Source organism: Chlamydomonas reinhardtii, chromosome 16 (assembly GCF_000002595.2).
Source record: "Chlamydomonas reinhardtii strain CC-503 cw92 mt+ chromosome 16, whole genome shotgun sequence".
In the NCBI taxonomy this organism is placed as follows: Eukaryota; Viridiplantae; Chlorophyta; class Chlorophyceae; order Chlamydomonadales; family Chlamydomonadaceae; genus Chlamydomonas; species Chlamydomonas reinhardtii.
Window position 1 is genome coordinate 2,717,168 of NC_057019.1, and position 15,172 is coordinate 2,732,339.

Consider the following 15,172-nt stretch of genomic DNA (forward strand, 5'->3'; position numbering starts at 1 on the left):
TAATAAATTGATTGTTTCCGCATTGCAGTAGAAGGCTGGTTTGCCGAGACTGAGAGGCGGAGATGCAGAGACTTCAGCGCCTCACACGGGGTGTTTTCGCGCTGCAAAATGCTAGTGCACACCATGCCGCATTGTTGCAGAGGGCTGCTTTCGCGGCCGAGCAGGTTACGTCGTCGGGCCGTCTCGGTGACACCATCATCATCAGCGCGTGCACCATCGGCGCTTGTCGCCGCAGCATATGGACTCGCGCTCCCCCGGCACCCAAACCTGGCCAAAGCGATCAGGACGTGACGCCTGAGGAGCGGGCCAGCATCGCCCTGTACTTCGACGGCACCCCGCCTTCCTCGGACATCCTTGGCCCCATTGTGGAGCGCGAGATACCGGGTAGGTCAAGGCAGGCTAGGGGCCACGACGGGGCCAGGCCAGGGGCCAGGACGGGCGTGAGGGCGGGTCCAGGGCGAGAGAGTGCGTTTTGCGGACACAACACCGGACACTCACGGACATGCGCGCTCTGCCGCACTCGCCACACACCCACCCTACGCCACCCCACCCCGCACCCACCCGCACACCCCATCTTAAATAATCATGAGTGTAACCCCCTGCCAGGCAAGGGCCGCGGCCTGGTGGCTGCTCGGGGGCTGGCGGCGGGCGAGCTGGTGATGGCGGTGCGGCCGCTGGCGGTGCTGCACGGCCCGCAGGTGCGCGTGCGGGTGTGTGTGCCCGTGCCCGTGTTAGAGACGAAACGGGAGGCCGGCCAGACGATGCCGGACGTGCCCGTGTGTGTGCCGGTGTGTGCCGGTGTGTGCCGGTATGTGTGCCTGCGCCGGTATGTGTGCCTGTGCCGGTGTGTGTGCCTGTGCTGGTGTGTGTGCCTGTGCCGGTGTGTGCCTGGGACTGCTGGTGGTGGGAGAGGGGCCTCGCCCATGACCATCAGGTGGGTTGGGCTACTGGCGAGTGCAAGGTGGGGTACTGGTGTTCACCATGCGCCGGTCCGTGTCGGCACGACCGGGTGTGTGCCCTTGTGTTGTGTATGTGTGTGCCCTTGTGTGTGTGTGTGTGTGTGTGTGTGTGTGTGTGTGTGTGTGTGTGTGTTTGTGTGTGTGTGTGTGTGTGTGTGTGTGTGTGTGTGCGTTTGCCTGGGGAGTGCCTGGGGAGTGCACGAAAGCGGTGCCGAGTATGGGTGCAGGCGCAGGGCTACGGGTGGGGTCTTGGCCTCTCCTGCCGGCCCCCAGCACCCGCGGCCCTCGCCACCGCACTCCTGCGGCTGCTGTTGCTGGCCCTCCCGGCCTCACTCCCACTCCCACTCCCCCACTGGTCTTGGTTTAGTTTGGGCTGGTATTTACAACCCCCACCCTCCCCCACTCGCACTCCCTTCCTCACGCCGTCTTCCTCTCTGTTCCATTTCCCTTTCCCTGTTTAGGTTAGGTTGGTGTCTACAACCCCGCACCCCCACTCGTCCGCCCCCCCCCCGCCCACAGGACGCCATGCCCTCCCCCGAGCAGCTGGTGTCCCACCTGCGCGCCGCCTGGCCGCACATGCCGCCTGCCAGCCGCCGCGCCATCGCCGCCATGCACGGAGCCCGCACGCCGGCGGCGGCAGCGGCGGCGGCACCAGCAGCAGCAGCAGCAGCAGCAGCAGCAGCGGCGGCCGGCGGAGGGGGAGGAGGGGTGTCCGGATCCGGGAGCAGTGGCAGCAGCAGCAGTGCGAGTACGGCGGCGGCAGGAGCTGGCGGCGGCGGAGGTACGGCGGCGGCGGCGGCGGCGGTTGAGGATGTGGATCTGAGGTCGGTTGTGTCGTACAACGCGTACGGAGACGAGTACGAGGACCTGGCAGCAGCAGACCTGCGGCGCAATGGCAGCGGCAGTAGCACCGGCAGCGGCGGCAGTAGCAGCAGCAGTGGTTCTGGGGCTACGGCTGCGGCTTCGGGTGCGGGTGCGGGTGCGGTGGGCGGTGGTGAGGTGCGCAGCCACGTGGGGCTGTGGCCGCACTTCAGCCGCCTCAACCACAGCTGCGCGCCCAACTGTGTGCACTACGTGGTGGCGGGCGACACCATGATGGTGCGGGCGGTGCAGGTGCGGGCGAGAGGAGAGGGAAGGGGATGGGGGGGGTTTACATTTATGTTAATTGAAGGTGTAGCCAGGGGGGCGAGGCAGGGGCGGAGGAGGGAGAGGGTGGGGTGAGGGGGGTGTTGACATTCAGCCATACGGGCATCCTTAGCGCTAAGGATGCCCGTATGGCTGAATGTCAACAGGGGAGAGAGGGAGCGTGAGGGAAGCAGCCAGGGCCCGGAGGAGAGAGGGATAGAGGAGGGGAGAAGGGAGGGGAGGCGACGGCGACGGCGAGCCGTGTGGAGGTGTGGTCGCTGGTGGGGCACAATGCAGCGGGTGCAGGTACAGGTGCAAGTGCAGGGCACGTGATCAATCCAATCCCAATCCCAATCCCAATCCCAATCCCAATCCCAATCCCAGTCGGCTCCTCCTCGCCGCCGTCAACCCATCATTCCGCGTCGGCAAGCACGCCACGCAACCCACACGCCCTGCCTGAACCCCCCCTGACCCCCTGACCCCCTCCTGGCTACGCCTTCACTTCTGAATGATTATGAATGTAACCCCCCTGACACACACACACACACACACACACACACACACACACACACACACGCGTGTTGTCGCGTCTGGACGATGCTACCGAAAATTGCTATCTTGTCGAGTTTTGGGCACTAGGCCTGGAGCCCGTTCCGCGGGGTCGGGGACCGGGCTGGGGGCCTTGTGGCGCCTCGGGCGCGCCGTGTTCCTCCTGCCTGTCGCGTTCCTCTGATTTGCGCCATAACCTGTACTGTGCTAACTTTGGGCCCACCCTCCCCATGCCGCCGCCCGCGGGATCGACGTCCCCATAAGCTGTGCGTGTACTTGGACCTGGTGCTACATGGCCGCATCAGGGGAGTACCTAGCGTGTGCCGCCTCCGTCGCACCATGGAGCGGGGAGCGGGGGTTGTTTTCCCCCGCCAGCCCGTGGTGCTGACACCCCGTTTGCATTTGCCGTCATGCATGCGCCCATGCCGTTCCCCGCCTGTTGACTTGCTCGTGGTCGCCCACCCTCCGTCTCTTTCCCAAATCGCGCAACCCCTAGTATAGTTAATTGGGCTGGGACTGGGCTGCGTGTTTGCTCTTGCTCGTCGCGCGCCGCCGCGCTAACATGTTCCTTCGCTCTTGTTCGTGACACTCCCCTGCTGCCGCCCTGTGCTCTGTTATTTTCTTATTCGCTCGTAGGTGAGAATTTCATCGAGGATTGGGCGGGAGCTTGGACTTAGCGGCCAGGAGTAGCGGCGCGGAGCTAGGAATCGTAGGAGTGCCTGGGCCTCACGGTACCGTGAGCACATGCATGGGTTTGCACCCTTGAGAGCGTGTGGACACTAATCCCCCCTCGAGGTTAGAGTAGCGGGGGTTGCGCGATTTCCGGTTGGTAAGACCGGCGGCTCAACGCAGCAGGTATGCGAGGTAACTTCAGGTAACATCCGTAAACCGTCGCTTTGCTGCATCGCATACACTGTCTTTGCGCAACGTTTTCCTTGTGCTCTTTAACACACACACACACACACACACACACACACACACACACACACACACACACACACACACACACACACACACACACACACACACACACACAACTGAGACCCTCAAAGTCCCCCTAGCGAAGCTGTCCGTCCGCATGGCCACATCCATGCAGCTGGACGATGTGGCCACGCGGCGGGCGGACCTACACGAGGATTATGAGCGCGCGGCACAGGGCCTCCCGCCGCGCGCTGTGGTGCGGCGGGAGGACCTGCCAGCAGCTGCGGCTGCAACGCTTGGCGCCATTAGGGACACCCTGGCGCGCCTTTGGCAGAAGGTGCGGTGGGAACGGCGACACTTTGAGACGCTGTGGCGATTGGCCATCGACGCAGTGCCGCTGCCGGGAAACTCGCATATGCCGTTGGCTCGCCGTGAGCCATGCGGCTGTGGGCAACACGGCCATGGGGGCGCCGCGGTGGAGGCACACGCCGCCGCCGCGCCCACGCCACGGCAGCACCACTTCTGGGATTGCGCGGTGGCGAAGGCCGCGGTGGCGCAGATCAACGCACACAACCCCGGTCCGGCTCCCATCAGCCAAGCCCAGCTGTGGCTGGTTCAGGCGCCGCCGGGTTTTCAGCAGTGTGTTTGGGACGTGGTGGTGATGGCGGCGCTGGCCGCCACAGAACATGGCCGGGTGCGGCTGCGCGGGATGACGCGCGCCGCAGCGGCCCTGGGAATTCAGACGGCGGCGGCAGCAGCTCCCGAGGCTGCGGTGGCAGGTGCAGCGGAGGCGGAACCCGATCTTGACGAGATCCCGCCCACACAGCTGACGCCGCCGCAGCCAGGCGTCAACCCCGTCGAGCTTGCGTGCGCTCGTGCAGTCGCGGACTTCTGGTCGCGGCTGATGCAGTTCGCGCAGCTCGGCGTGCCCCAAAAGGGCTGGGATGGTGTTGACGCCACTCACCCCATCCTGGCGGTGGTGAACGGTGAAATGCTGTGCGCGATGCCGCAAGCTATGGAGCTGGAGGCTTGAAAGGGATCAGCCCTTAGGAGAAGCGCGTGAGCACTAACATGAGCCACTGAAGCAGTGGCATACGAGAGGGTCAGCGGGGGAGCTTAGTGGGCAGGCGAAGGGTCTTTTGTTTTACGCCCGTGGGAGCAGGGCCAGGTTTGCGGGGTTTTAATGCCTGAGAGGGTGTATTGGGTGCTGCAACACCCCGGGTCTTACGGCCTGGACCGGCCTAGTGGCCAGACGCGTTTGTGGCTGCCCTTAGGCATTGTCTGCCCTTGCGTCGAGAGCTGGTTAGGTTGCGGTTGAGGTCGTGCAGGCTGCCGGGTCGTAGGACTCAGCCCCGCAGCCACTGTGGTCGTGCTTTCGCGTGCTGTCGCGTGCTGCGTGTTTTGTTATGTTTGCTGTTTTTTGTCTTCTGCCCGCCTGGTTTTTAAGAGGTAGCTCGCCCGCTGGGTCTGAGGTTGTTACACCGGTAGTAATTCCGCAAGGATTACTGGCGCGGTGAAGGGTCGGAGTGCGTTGCCCTGTGGACTCCAGAGCTGGTTGCGCTCTGCCGGGGAAACGCCAGGTCACGGCAGCCCTCGATTGAGAGCCCTGTCGTTGGTTATACCAGATACACGATTCACGTGATCTGGCAGAATAACCGTGGAAACCGTAGTCACACACACACACACACACACACACACACACACACACACACACACACACACACACACACACACACACACACACACACACACACACGCCCGCCCGCACGCAGGCCATCCCCGAGGGCGCGGAGCTGACGGTGTCGTACCTGGGCCGCGACGACCTGGCGCCGGCGCAGGTACGGCAGGCGGCGCTGGGCGGCAGATACGGCTTCGCCTGCGGCTGCGGCCGCTGCGCCGCCGAGGCCCGGCTGCCGGAGGAGCTGCGGGCGCTGCTGCTGCAGCTGCACGAGCGGTGGGTGCAGGCAGGGGGGGGTGGGTAGCGCGGGTTGAGGGTGGGGAGAGGGGCGAGGGCAGGGAAAGGGGAGAAGAGGGCAGGGCAGGGCGAGGGGAGGGCGAGGGGAGGGGCCTGCCGTACGGCCCGTGTCGTGCCGGGCGCGCAGCAGCACCGCCGCAAACGCGTATGGGGCATGCATGAAACGTGCGCGCGAACACATACACACACGGGTGTGCAGGCGCACGCACACAAGACATCTCCCCGCTATGTTCAGGCCGCTGGCCCGCGCCCACCCGAGCCCCCGCCCACACGTCCACACGCCCACACGCCCACACGCCCACACGCCCACACGCCACCCCATGTGCATGTGTGCAGGGCCCGCGGCGACCTGGCCCCGCGCTTTGAGCGGCTGCTGGCCGCCACCTCCACCGACCCCGAGGAATTGCTGAGGGCCGCCGGGGCGGGGGCCGAGGAGGAGGAGGACGAGGTTGAGGCGGCGGCGGAAGGGCAGGGCGCCGGCAGTGGCGGCGTGTCGGCTGCGGCTGTTGCGGCCAGCAGTGGCGGGCTGACGGCGGCGGAGGCGGCCAAGCGGGCGCTGAAGAAGGTGGCTGGGGGGCGGGGAATGTGATGGTGTAGCGAGGCTGTAGAGACGCTGTAGAGAGGCTGTAGAGAGGCTGTAGAGAGGTTGGAAAGAGGCTGTAGAACGGTGTAGGGAGGGTGTGGGGAGCGGTAAGGAGCAGTGTTGAGCTGTAGTGGTTGGCTGCAAATGGATACGATAAACAGCATCTCTTTCATGCATGCAACCCGCCAACTCCTGTCACCACGCTGCCCCCTCAGGCCCAGGCTGCGGCGCAGCGCCCTCCGGAGCAGTGGCCGGCGCTGCTGGCGGCCCTGGAGCCGCGGCTGGAGGAGGCGGCGCGGCAGCTGCACACGGCACTGCGGGTGAGGGGGCGGGAGGGAGAGGGAGAGGGAGGGGGAGGGGGCGAGGGGGAGGGAGCAGGGGAGAGGGGGAGGGGGAGCAGGGGCGTGTCTGTGTAGGGGCTGCGGCTTGTTAAACGTGTGTGCGAAGACGCAGTGTCAACCCTTACGCCTGTGCTTTTTTATATCACACACACACACACAGGAGCTGCAAGAGGATGACGAGGCAGTGGACGAGAAGGACACACGCGAAGCCGAGGCGGGCGGCAGTGGCGGCAGTGGTGTGTTGGAGGCCCGGCCGCCCATGACCGGGGTGCAGGCGGCGCAGGTGCGCGTGTGTGGGTAGGAGCATGAACGGTGGAGCGAGCGGGGCAGGGGGTGGGGGTCGGGCCACGTGGGTTTGGGCTGGGGTGGAAACAAGTACCCACCCACCCACCCACGCCCTCACATACACACACGCCCTCACACACGCACGCCCTCACACACACATACACGTTATGCCCTCTCTCTTTCCCCACCTCTCCCAACCTCCTCCCCATTTGGTAACGACTTCGTCTGCAGTGCACCGCTTTTCCAACCATCTTTGCATCCACCCCCTTCTCCCCCCCTTCTCCCTCCCTCCCCTCCCCCCCCCAAAACATAGGCCGCCTGCTACCAGCTGCTTGAGCTGCTGCACCTGCACGCCGAGCTGCTGGCCGGAGCCACTGCCGGACCCGGAGGCGCGCCCAGCCCCGCCCGCGCCGCAGCAGCCAACTCCGCCCTGCAGGTGCGGCCGCAGGCATACCGTATACGTGTGTGTGCGTATGTGCGTGCATGTGTCAGAGAGCACGAAGGAAGCTTTTATGTGTGTATGTGTGTGTGAATGAACCAGGGGCGCATCTCAGGGATGGGCGGACCGTCTGCTTGGGGGGTAGGCTGAGTCATGGAGCACACATGACTCATTTGACCCGCTCTATCGCCCTTGGCGCCCCTTCAATCGCCTCCTCTCCTCCCAGGCTCCCCCCCTACACGCCCTCCCCTCCTCCCCCCCTCACGCCCCCGCACCCCCTCAGGCGTGCTGGCACGTGCTTGACGCCATCAGCCGGGGTTCAGAGGTGCAGGTGCGCCGGGTAGCAGGGCGCGAGGGGAGATGTTGGGAGTGTCTGAAAGTTACCGTAGTCGTAAAAAGGTTTCGGCTTTTGAATGTTCGGGAGGGCGTTTCAGAATCGCTGAAATTATTCGTTATATTTTATATTTCGGGAGCCTTGCGGCAATTGTAACAACTCTGGTCAAAAATTTCGGGGGCGCCGCGCGGGCCCCGTGTGTGGTGGTGGCGGCACCGCTGTGCGCAGTGTGCAACCAGCACGCACCTTGCAGCATGGCAGCCACCACCAGCCCTACTGTTTGTGCAGCAGTCCTAACCCGCTCATTACCCTACCACACCGCGTTGTGTCCACCACACCGTACCCATATCATACCTGCCTACGGTAATCTTGATGCAGTCTCCATACAGCATTCCCAATCTTCCCTACTTGCAATTCCCACTGCACATGCACCCACTGTCCTTGCTAACCTGCTTGTTGCCTGCCTAATGCCGGTACCGTAGCAGTCCATCTTCAGGACTGGCGCATCGCACGCGCCAGCTCCTGGAGGGGCGTGTCATCATCACCATCTGATGACGCCTCCTCCTCCTCACCGTCGCTTCCACTATCACTCTCTGCCCCATCACTCTCCTCCTCCGTTTCCGTATCAGGCTCCTCCTCCTCCTCCTCCTCGGCCTCGGCTTCGGCCTCGGCTTCGGCCTCGGCTTCGGCCTCGGCCTCCTCCTCCCGTGTGCGCTTACACCCCCGAACTTAAAAAGCCGAAACCTTTTTACGACTACGGTACGGTATATGTGTATAAGAGGAATAGCGGCAAGGTATTGCAAAGGCGAAGAGATCTGCAAATAGATTGAAGATTGCGCTGCCCATGCGACCACGTCCGCGTGCCAAACCCACGGCCACCCGCAGTCCCGCGCGCGCGCCTGCGCGCGCGGACCCGCGAAATTTTCGCAATTGTTCATAAATTTCGGGAGGAAATCTTCAAAATATATTTGTAATTGTTTCGGCGTTCAAGTTCGTGGACCACCCCCGAACTTAAAAAGCCGAAACCTTTTTACGACTACGGTACTACACACGGCACCCGCCCGCACCCGCCTACCCACACACAGCAATGCGGTGGACTTGTTTGCCCTACACCGCCCACACACTCGCGCGCACTTTTACACTTTGTCCTTCCCCCAGTTACTCAGCCACCCCAACATGCGCCCTCGCGCGCCCTCCCCTGCCCTACCCCACCCCACCCCACCCCACACACAGGTGTTCCAGGCCTGCAAGCTGCTCAATGACGCCCTGCTGGCAGCCCGTGGCACCACCCGCCGACCCTCCTCCACCCCCGCCTCCTCCGCCTCCTCCTCCGCCTCCTCTGCGCCCGAGCCGGTGCGTGAGGCCGCGGCGCTGCTGGGGCAGTCGCTGCTGGCGCGCTACGGGCGGCTGCGGGGGCCGCACCTGGGCCGCCTGACGCAGGCGGCCCTGCGCACCAGCCGAGATTTCTTCTGAGGCGCCACGGCGAGCTAGGGGGTGGTGGTGGTGGCGGTGGGGTGCTGCGGCGCTGGGTGGTGGTGGTGGCGGTGGGGTGCTGCAATGCTGGGTGCTGTGGTGCTGCGGTAGGTGCATGTGTGTGGGGAGAGGGGTTTGTTATTGGTGCGTGTGGCATTGGGGCCATGGAAGCGGCCAGGAACCACCCCTGGAAGCGGCTGCAGGTGCAGGGAGGGGCGCGCGTGCAACCAGCAGCCGATTTTGCAGCCGGTGCCAAGATGCATGCCTGGTGCGGTTGCAGGAATGCGGGATGTGGCCAGGTGGCTTGGGCAGCCAAGGAGAATGGCTAGTGTTGCCCAGTGCTCTAAAATCATAGCTCGGACCTGCTTTTAAAGGACTTTGTGCAGTCGTATTGCGTATTGGCCGAGCGGCTCTGAGGGTGCAACGAACAGCGTTGCGGGAATGCTGAGTGTCTGACGTCTTGACGTCTTTGACGCCCTGAGTGGCTGAGCCGCGCTACCCTGTCCCTTCGGGCTTCGGCTATACGCGTGGGAGTGTGGGGCTGATGGGCGGGAGTGACTACACAAAGGCACGGCACCAGCGCCACTCGACCTCTCCCTCCACACAAGCACAGCCCCCCGGCACCGCCACTACCCCCCACCCCCACCCGTCTGTCCGTCTTTACCCCACCCTGCGGCACATGATGCGGCGCGACTGCACACCGCCCCCCCGCTCCCGCACAGCGCATGCGGGCGAGAGCACCCGCACCGACACATCCGTCCACACGGCCCCACAGCCTCCCCGCCACACACACGCACACGTTGCCCCAGGGACTGCTGCGTTCCTGCCCCTTGCTTCGGGCACCGCCTGACCATAGCAGGCACCTTGCAACCCCACCCATTACCACCCCTATCGGCATGGCCACGAGCCGCCGTGTGCCGCTCCCCTCGCTCCCCCCACACCCCTGCCTGCAACAAACCACCATGGTGGGATCCCACGCATTGGCGCACCACCCGAAACCACACCACGTCATTGCATCGTCGTGTAACATGTCGCACATACATACAGCCATGGTCGACAACACCAACAACAGCTCCAGCCGCTATCCAGAAAGCGGCCTCGCCTTGCCGCCAAGATACATTCCGCAACAACTTACGGCACCCTGCAAAGTGCAAACCTCCTGCTCCACTGAAGCAAACCTGCTGCCACCGCCACCGCCTCCCATGCTTTCATGCCACTCGCTCCACACAACCCTGGGCTGGTCTTGGTTCCATTGGGGTTGGAATGAACTACCGCCCCCCCCCCTCCACACGCACGCCACGCACACACGCCACACACACAGACCCTGCCATCAGCTCCTCACCACGGCGCAGCACAGGGCTGTGCCACTGCTGCTCTAGTGCCGCCCTAGTGCCGCCCTCCTGCTCCACAAAGGCATCGATGCCGCCCTCCTGCTCCACAAAGGCATCGATGCCGCCCTCCTGCTCCACAAAGGCATCGATGCCGCCCTCCTGCTCCACAAAGGCATCGATGCTGTCGCCGTCTTCCAACCCCACCTGCGGCACACAGGTCGCGACACACACACGAAACAGCAGGGGCGGGGGTCAGGCCTGATCAGTTGTGCTGGGTGCATCCACGGCGCTCGGTCCTCTGCCTGCTGCGCTGCAGGTGTCGCGTTAGGCATGCGGGTAGCTGGCAGCTTGCGCCGCTACTGCTGCAGCACAGCACTGTCCAGGATCACCGTATAATGCATGATGCGCCCACCCCACGTCCCCACCCCGCCCCACCCCAAAAAACACACGGCCCCCCACCTCGGCAGCGGTCACGTCCTCGCCCACTCGGTTGCCGTCAAACACGAACCTGCACTCGGCAACGAGCACACACATACACACACGTAGCGCGATGATCAAAGGATAAAAGAAGCAGGCGCATTCCCCCCTTCCTCCAACACCTGGAAGGACACGCTGGGCCTAGGAACGGCGTCAAGCCCCAGTGCGCTCACCGGTAGTGGTTCGTCGCAACGCCCTTCTTCTGCGCAAAAGCCGAGAAGACTTTCCCCATGCGAGTTGACTTCTTGATCTGTACATGTTTGCAGGGGAAAGGGGCGGCAGCGGTGGGAAAGGGACGCAGGCCCCGCCAGGCCTCTGTAGCCCCCCCGGACGGCAAATTTTCCCCCCGGTCGACATCGCATCGTCACAACCCAGTGTGCCGACGCACCTTGAAGTTCACCTCGCCGTCAGTAGACCTGCGGCCCGACACGGACGCCAAAAGCAAGGGCAAGAGCAGTGAGCGCCAATATTTGTTTCCGATACACAACGCGCTTCTGGTGCTGTGCTTTTCCGCGCCCGCTGCTTCATTGCAACACTTTAAACGTCGCGATACTTTTCTCGCGCTGCCTTGCATGCTCCCTCTAGAGCGCCTTTACACCCACGATTTCCGTCGCGCCTAGCTCAAAACTCTTACTTGATTGAGATGTTGATCGCCTCAGCCTTAACGTCCGCCATGTTTGCAGCTCAAGCAGCCGAAGGCAAAATGCTGCAGTGTGAGTTTAAAATATCTCCTCGCGACTCCGCGGGCTTTTGTGTGCGAGTGTGAAGGTTTACAAAGCTAAAAGTTACTATTATGTTAGTTCGGTGACTGCGGGTCAGCCTTAGGCGTGGCATGCGTGCCGTGCACTGGCCCTTCTTTCGTGTCGCTGAATAGCCAACCCCGGCCAACCCCTCGCTGCCTGAATCTGTCGTCCTGCTCCATGCAAGTCATCACGCGAGTGCAAGAATGCGCGGCGCCAGGAGTACGAGCCCGGGCGCAGGCAATCGCGCTCGCTTGTTGTCCGCCCAGAGCCTCAGCGGCGTTCGGTGTGCGATGGGACAGTGGTAAGGCAGGTTGGTAAAGTCCCGTAGGGTGCAGCTGATTCCCAGAACCCAACAGATGGCACACAATTGGCAACGGCAGGGCAGGAGTGCGCGGCTAGTCGAACGCCGGAGTTTCTGTACCGACGAGTTGCTGGCTGGCTGGAAGTTTGCTGACGCGCACAGACGCGCATTCCTCACGTTCCGGGCACCCGGCTCAGCGGTGTTCGGTGCCATGAGCGGCCGCAAGGGCAGAACGGTTAGTGGAGGAGGCAGAAGCAGTACGGGCAACAGGTGCGAGTCCTTGGGGATGCGAATGAAAGCGTGTGTACCTGTGCTGGCGTGTCTCCGCTCGCACGCTGGTCAATGAGTGTGTGTTTCCACGCAGTACCTACTCTGATATGCCTGGCGCCGCACTGTGGCATCACCAACGTCGGAGCCGCCAGCCTGAAGGTACCTGCCAACCAAACGGTAAACCGTCTACCTCGATCGCAATGATTTACAGTTTTACGAGATTACCCCATCAGTTCCCTTCGTCGGGCTCTGCTCCGTCTCGTGCCGCGCACTGCTTTGCACCAGAACAGAACTGCAGAGGTCCCGGCATAGTCAACCGCTCGCTCTTACGATGCACATATCTTTGCGACTTTCAGGTGAACATCAACCGAGTCATAAGCAATTTACGGTCTAGTTCTCAAACGCCTTAAATGGAAATCCGGCGGGCCTTACGATCATTCGTCCCCACGTCCCTACGCCACACCCAACGCCACTCCACATCATGCGGCGTTAGCCCGCCGCAACTCATGCTCTGCCCCGTAAGCACATCATGAAGGTCCGAAATATAAATACACACGTAGCTACAGGAATGAGGTTAGCACCACTAAGGAAAATGCAGTCTTTGGGGCCCGAATATCCGTCTGCAAGACAGTGAGACGGCTACCCAGGCTCCGAAAGGGGGCCTGCGCACCGCGCAAGCAAAACTACAAATTTAACGCTGCACAAACAATTCACTCACGCTCAGGTTTCAGTCACTGGATCACGACACAGCACATCAGGTGAGACAATGCTCGCACACACCACAACACACGCTCTCGTGCCGCTCCGCTCCTTTGCGCTGTACTCCTCCCCTCCCCTCTTGACACGGCGCCTGCAGGCCTTGCAACCCCCCCCCCCTGCAGGCGCAATCACAACACTCTTCACGCTCCTCGCATGGCTTGGCGCACGTGCCACTCGGCTCGCTCATTACGCTCTCGTCGGATGTAGGCGATTGCCAGTGACACACGGCCGCTTACTTGCGCTCCCCACCCATGGCCACCCGCACTTGGAGGCCGTTGTTGGGAGCGGGCGCGGCGGAGGGGCGCGCGGACACCAGCACGGGCTCAGCGCTGGCGACGGGGGTGGCGCTGGTGGCCGAGGGGATGAGGCTGATGAGTCCGGCCTCCGCCAGGATGGTCTTGGTGTCCGCGTCGTCCTTCAGCGTGGCCATGACGTCGGCCTGGATGCGGTTGCAGATCACGTCCAGGGGAAGGATGCTGCAGGCAGGGGCGGAGCAGGACAGGAAGATGTTGGGATTCAGACATCAAGGCATCAACCGCAGCGAGACCGAAAATCCCCGCCCATCAAGGACAGAAAGCAGGCACGATCGGCATGCGTGCTACTGGCTGCAGTTGCGCGGTCCAGGGATGACGAACGTGCGGTTGCCGACTCACCCGAAGGGCTCCTCGCACTGCACGCCAATCTCCTCAATGCCACACAGCACGGCGGCAATGCCCGTGCACACAGGCACCACACCCCAGCCGGTGGTGGGGTACAGCGCGAACGGCAGCAGAGTCAGCCACGCGAACAGGAAGCGCGCGGTGTGGCGGGTGTAGGACACGGGGATGGGGGCGCGCAGCAGGCGCTCGCAGCCTCCCAGCACATCGTGGAAGAAGGTGAGGTTGTTGCTCATCTGCTGCTGGTGGATGGAGCTCATGGGCACCGACTGGATGATCTGTGGGGAGGGCACGTGGAGGGTAGCGGAAGGTTAGCACGCAAGCACCCAAGTTGTGAAATGCGGGTTGTTGGCATGATAGTTGCCACATTCCACACCAAGATCAAGCTGTGTGCACACGCGCTGATTTGCCAGTCCCTGCGCGCACCTGGCTAATGGCGTGGATGGCGCGCACGGGGCGGTGCTGGCTCTTCGCAAGCATCTGCAGCTCCGCCGGGGTCAGGATGTTCTGCAGCTCGCTCTCAATCGTCACCTCCGGCTGGAAGTGGATGCGCAGGGCGCGCGAGAAAGCCACGGTCCAGCGGGCCAGGGCCTTCTTGGCCTCCACCTGGTCATCCGGGAAGCAGGTCGCGCCCTGACGCATGATGTCACGGCTGCGGTTCAGCAGGCCACCCCACATCTTGCGTGCCTCGTCCCACCGTCCGTAGGACGAGTTGGTGCGGAAAACCAGCAGCAGCGACAGCGCGACGCTGGTGTTGGAGATGAAGGCGGTGCAGGAGGCGTTGGGGGAGATGGAGGGGAAGACGTCGGGCAGCATGTGCTGGTCGTACGAGTAGCCGTACGAGGCAACCAGCGTGGCGACCAGGGTCACCCAGGAGATGGCGGGCAGCGCGTTCTGGAGGATGTGGGACTGCGACAGCTGGAACAGGCGCTCAGCGAAGCGGTAGCTGCTGCGGTGCTTCTGCCACTGCGGGAAGTCGTACACCTGTGCCGGGAGCGATCAGGAGGAGGGTGCGGGTAAGAAGGGACGGAGAAGCGGAGAGGGAGCGCGTCCGTAGAGGTGCGGCGGGGTTGCAAGGGGGGTGACGTGTGCGCGAGCTGACGCGCTCGAGGTGCGCGCGAAGTCGAGGTCTCCAGGCTGGCAACCGCCAGTCGCAACCGATTTTCGCTGTCGGTCCGAGGCCACTAGGACAGCTGCCCAGATATCATAATTGGCTTGTTATGATGCTCACCGTGCGGAAGTACTTGCGCGCCTCCTCGCTGCGAGGGAGCGTCGCGACCTGACCCGACTGCGAGCTCAGTGTGCCCAGAGGGTTCGACTGCGAGAAGGGCATGTAAACAGCAGCACCGTCAGCGTTTAGGAAGCCGCGGGGCCAGGACAGGAACGGTCGACCGCAGCAACGACCGCGCATGGCTTGCAAGCGCCGTGAGCTCGCTCTCACCTGGATCGGCGCGTTGGGGTCCTTGGCCTGAGCGGAAACATTCAGCCGGGCCACGCGGCCAGCGGGCAGCGCGCGCAGCAGCGGGCGCGCGCCCAGACCCCGGACGGGCGACGCACGCAGCGACGAACGGTTTGCTTGCATCTGCATTTTTAAGTTGCAACTTCGTGCGACTCAAGTATGTAACTATGAACAAAGTCTCTGGAAAATTTA

General features: G+C 63.3%; 3 protein-coding genes across 3 annotated transcripts; 1 reads left to right on the forward strand and 2 right to left on the reverse strand.

Moving 5' to 3' along the window:
* The first annotated feature begins 22 nt into the window (after positions 1 to 22).
* Positions 23 to 9,477, forward strand: CHLRE_16g662500v5 (uncharacterized protein). The gene is made up of 11 exons (XM_043071013.1): positions 23 to 384; positions 607 to 698; positions 1,479 to 2,072; positions 3,730 to 3,891; positions 5,327 to 5,508; positions 5,866 to 6,094; positions 6,328 to 6,432; positions 6,614 to 6,736; positions 7,052 to 7,174; positions 7,461 to 7,508; positions 8,745 to 9,477. Exons 1-11 carry the CDS (start codon positions 63 to 65, stop codon positions 8,982 to 8,984), a joined length of 2,220 nt encoding a protein of 739 aa, XP_042915655.1. The 5' UTR covers positions 23 to 62; the 3' UTR covers positions 8,985 to 9,477.
* A 59-nt stretch (positions 9,478 to 9,536) lies between these two features.
* CHLRE_16g662550v5 (uncharacterized protein) lies at positions 9,537 to 11,582 on the reverse strand. Its single transcript, XM_001697899.2, has 5 exons — positions 11,427 to 11,582; positions 11,181 to 11,208; positions 10,966 to 11,042; positions 10,775 to 10,823; positions 9,537 to 10,519 (listed from the first exon to the last, which is right to left on the reverse strand). The coding sequence occupies exons 1-5, from the start codon at positions 11,465 to 11,467 to the stop codon at positions 10,253 to 10,255; spliced, it is 462 nt and encodes a 153-aa protein (XP_001697951.2). The 5' UTR covers positions 11,468 to 11,582; the 3' UTR covers positions 9,537 to 10,252.
* Positions 11,583 to 12,299: 717 nt separating this feature from the next.
* On the reverse strand, positions 12,300 to 15,142 carry CHLRE_16g662600v5 (uncharacterized protein). The gene is made up of 5 exons (XM_001697900.2): positions 14,963 to 15,142; positions 14,753 to 14,839; positions 13,948 to 14,505; positions 13,519 to 13,799; positions 12,300 to 13,341 (listed from the first exon to the last, which is right to left on the reverse strand). The coding sequence occupies exons 1-5, from the start codon at positions 15,107 to 15,109 to the stop codon at positions 13,098 to 13,100; spliced, it is 1,317 nt and encodes a 438-aa protein (XP_001697952.2). The 5' UTR covers positions 15,110 to 15,142; the 3' UTR covers positions 12,300 to 13,097.
* Between the last annotated feature and the right edge of the window lie 30 nt (positions 15,143 to 15,172).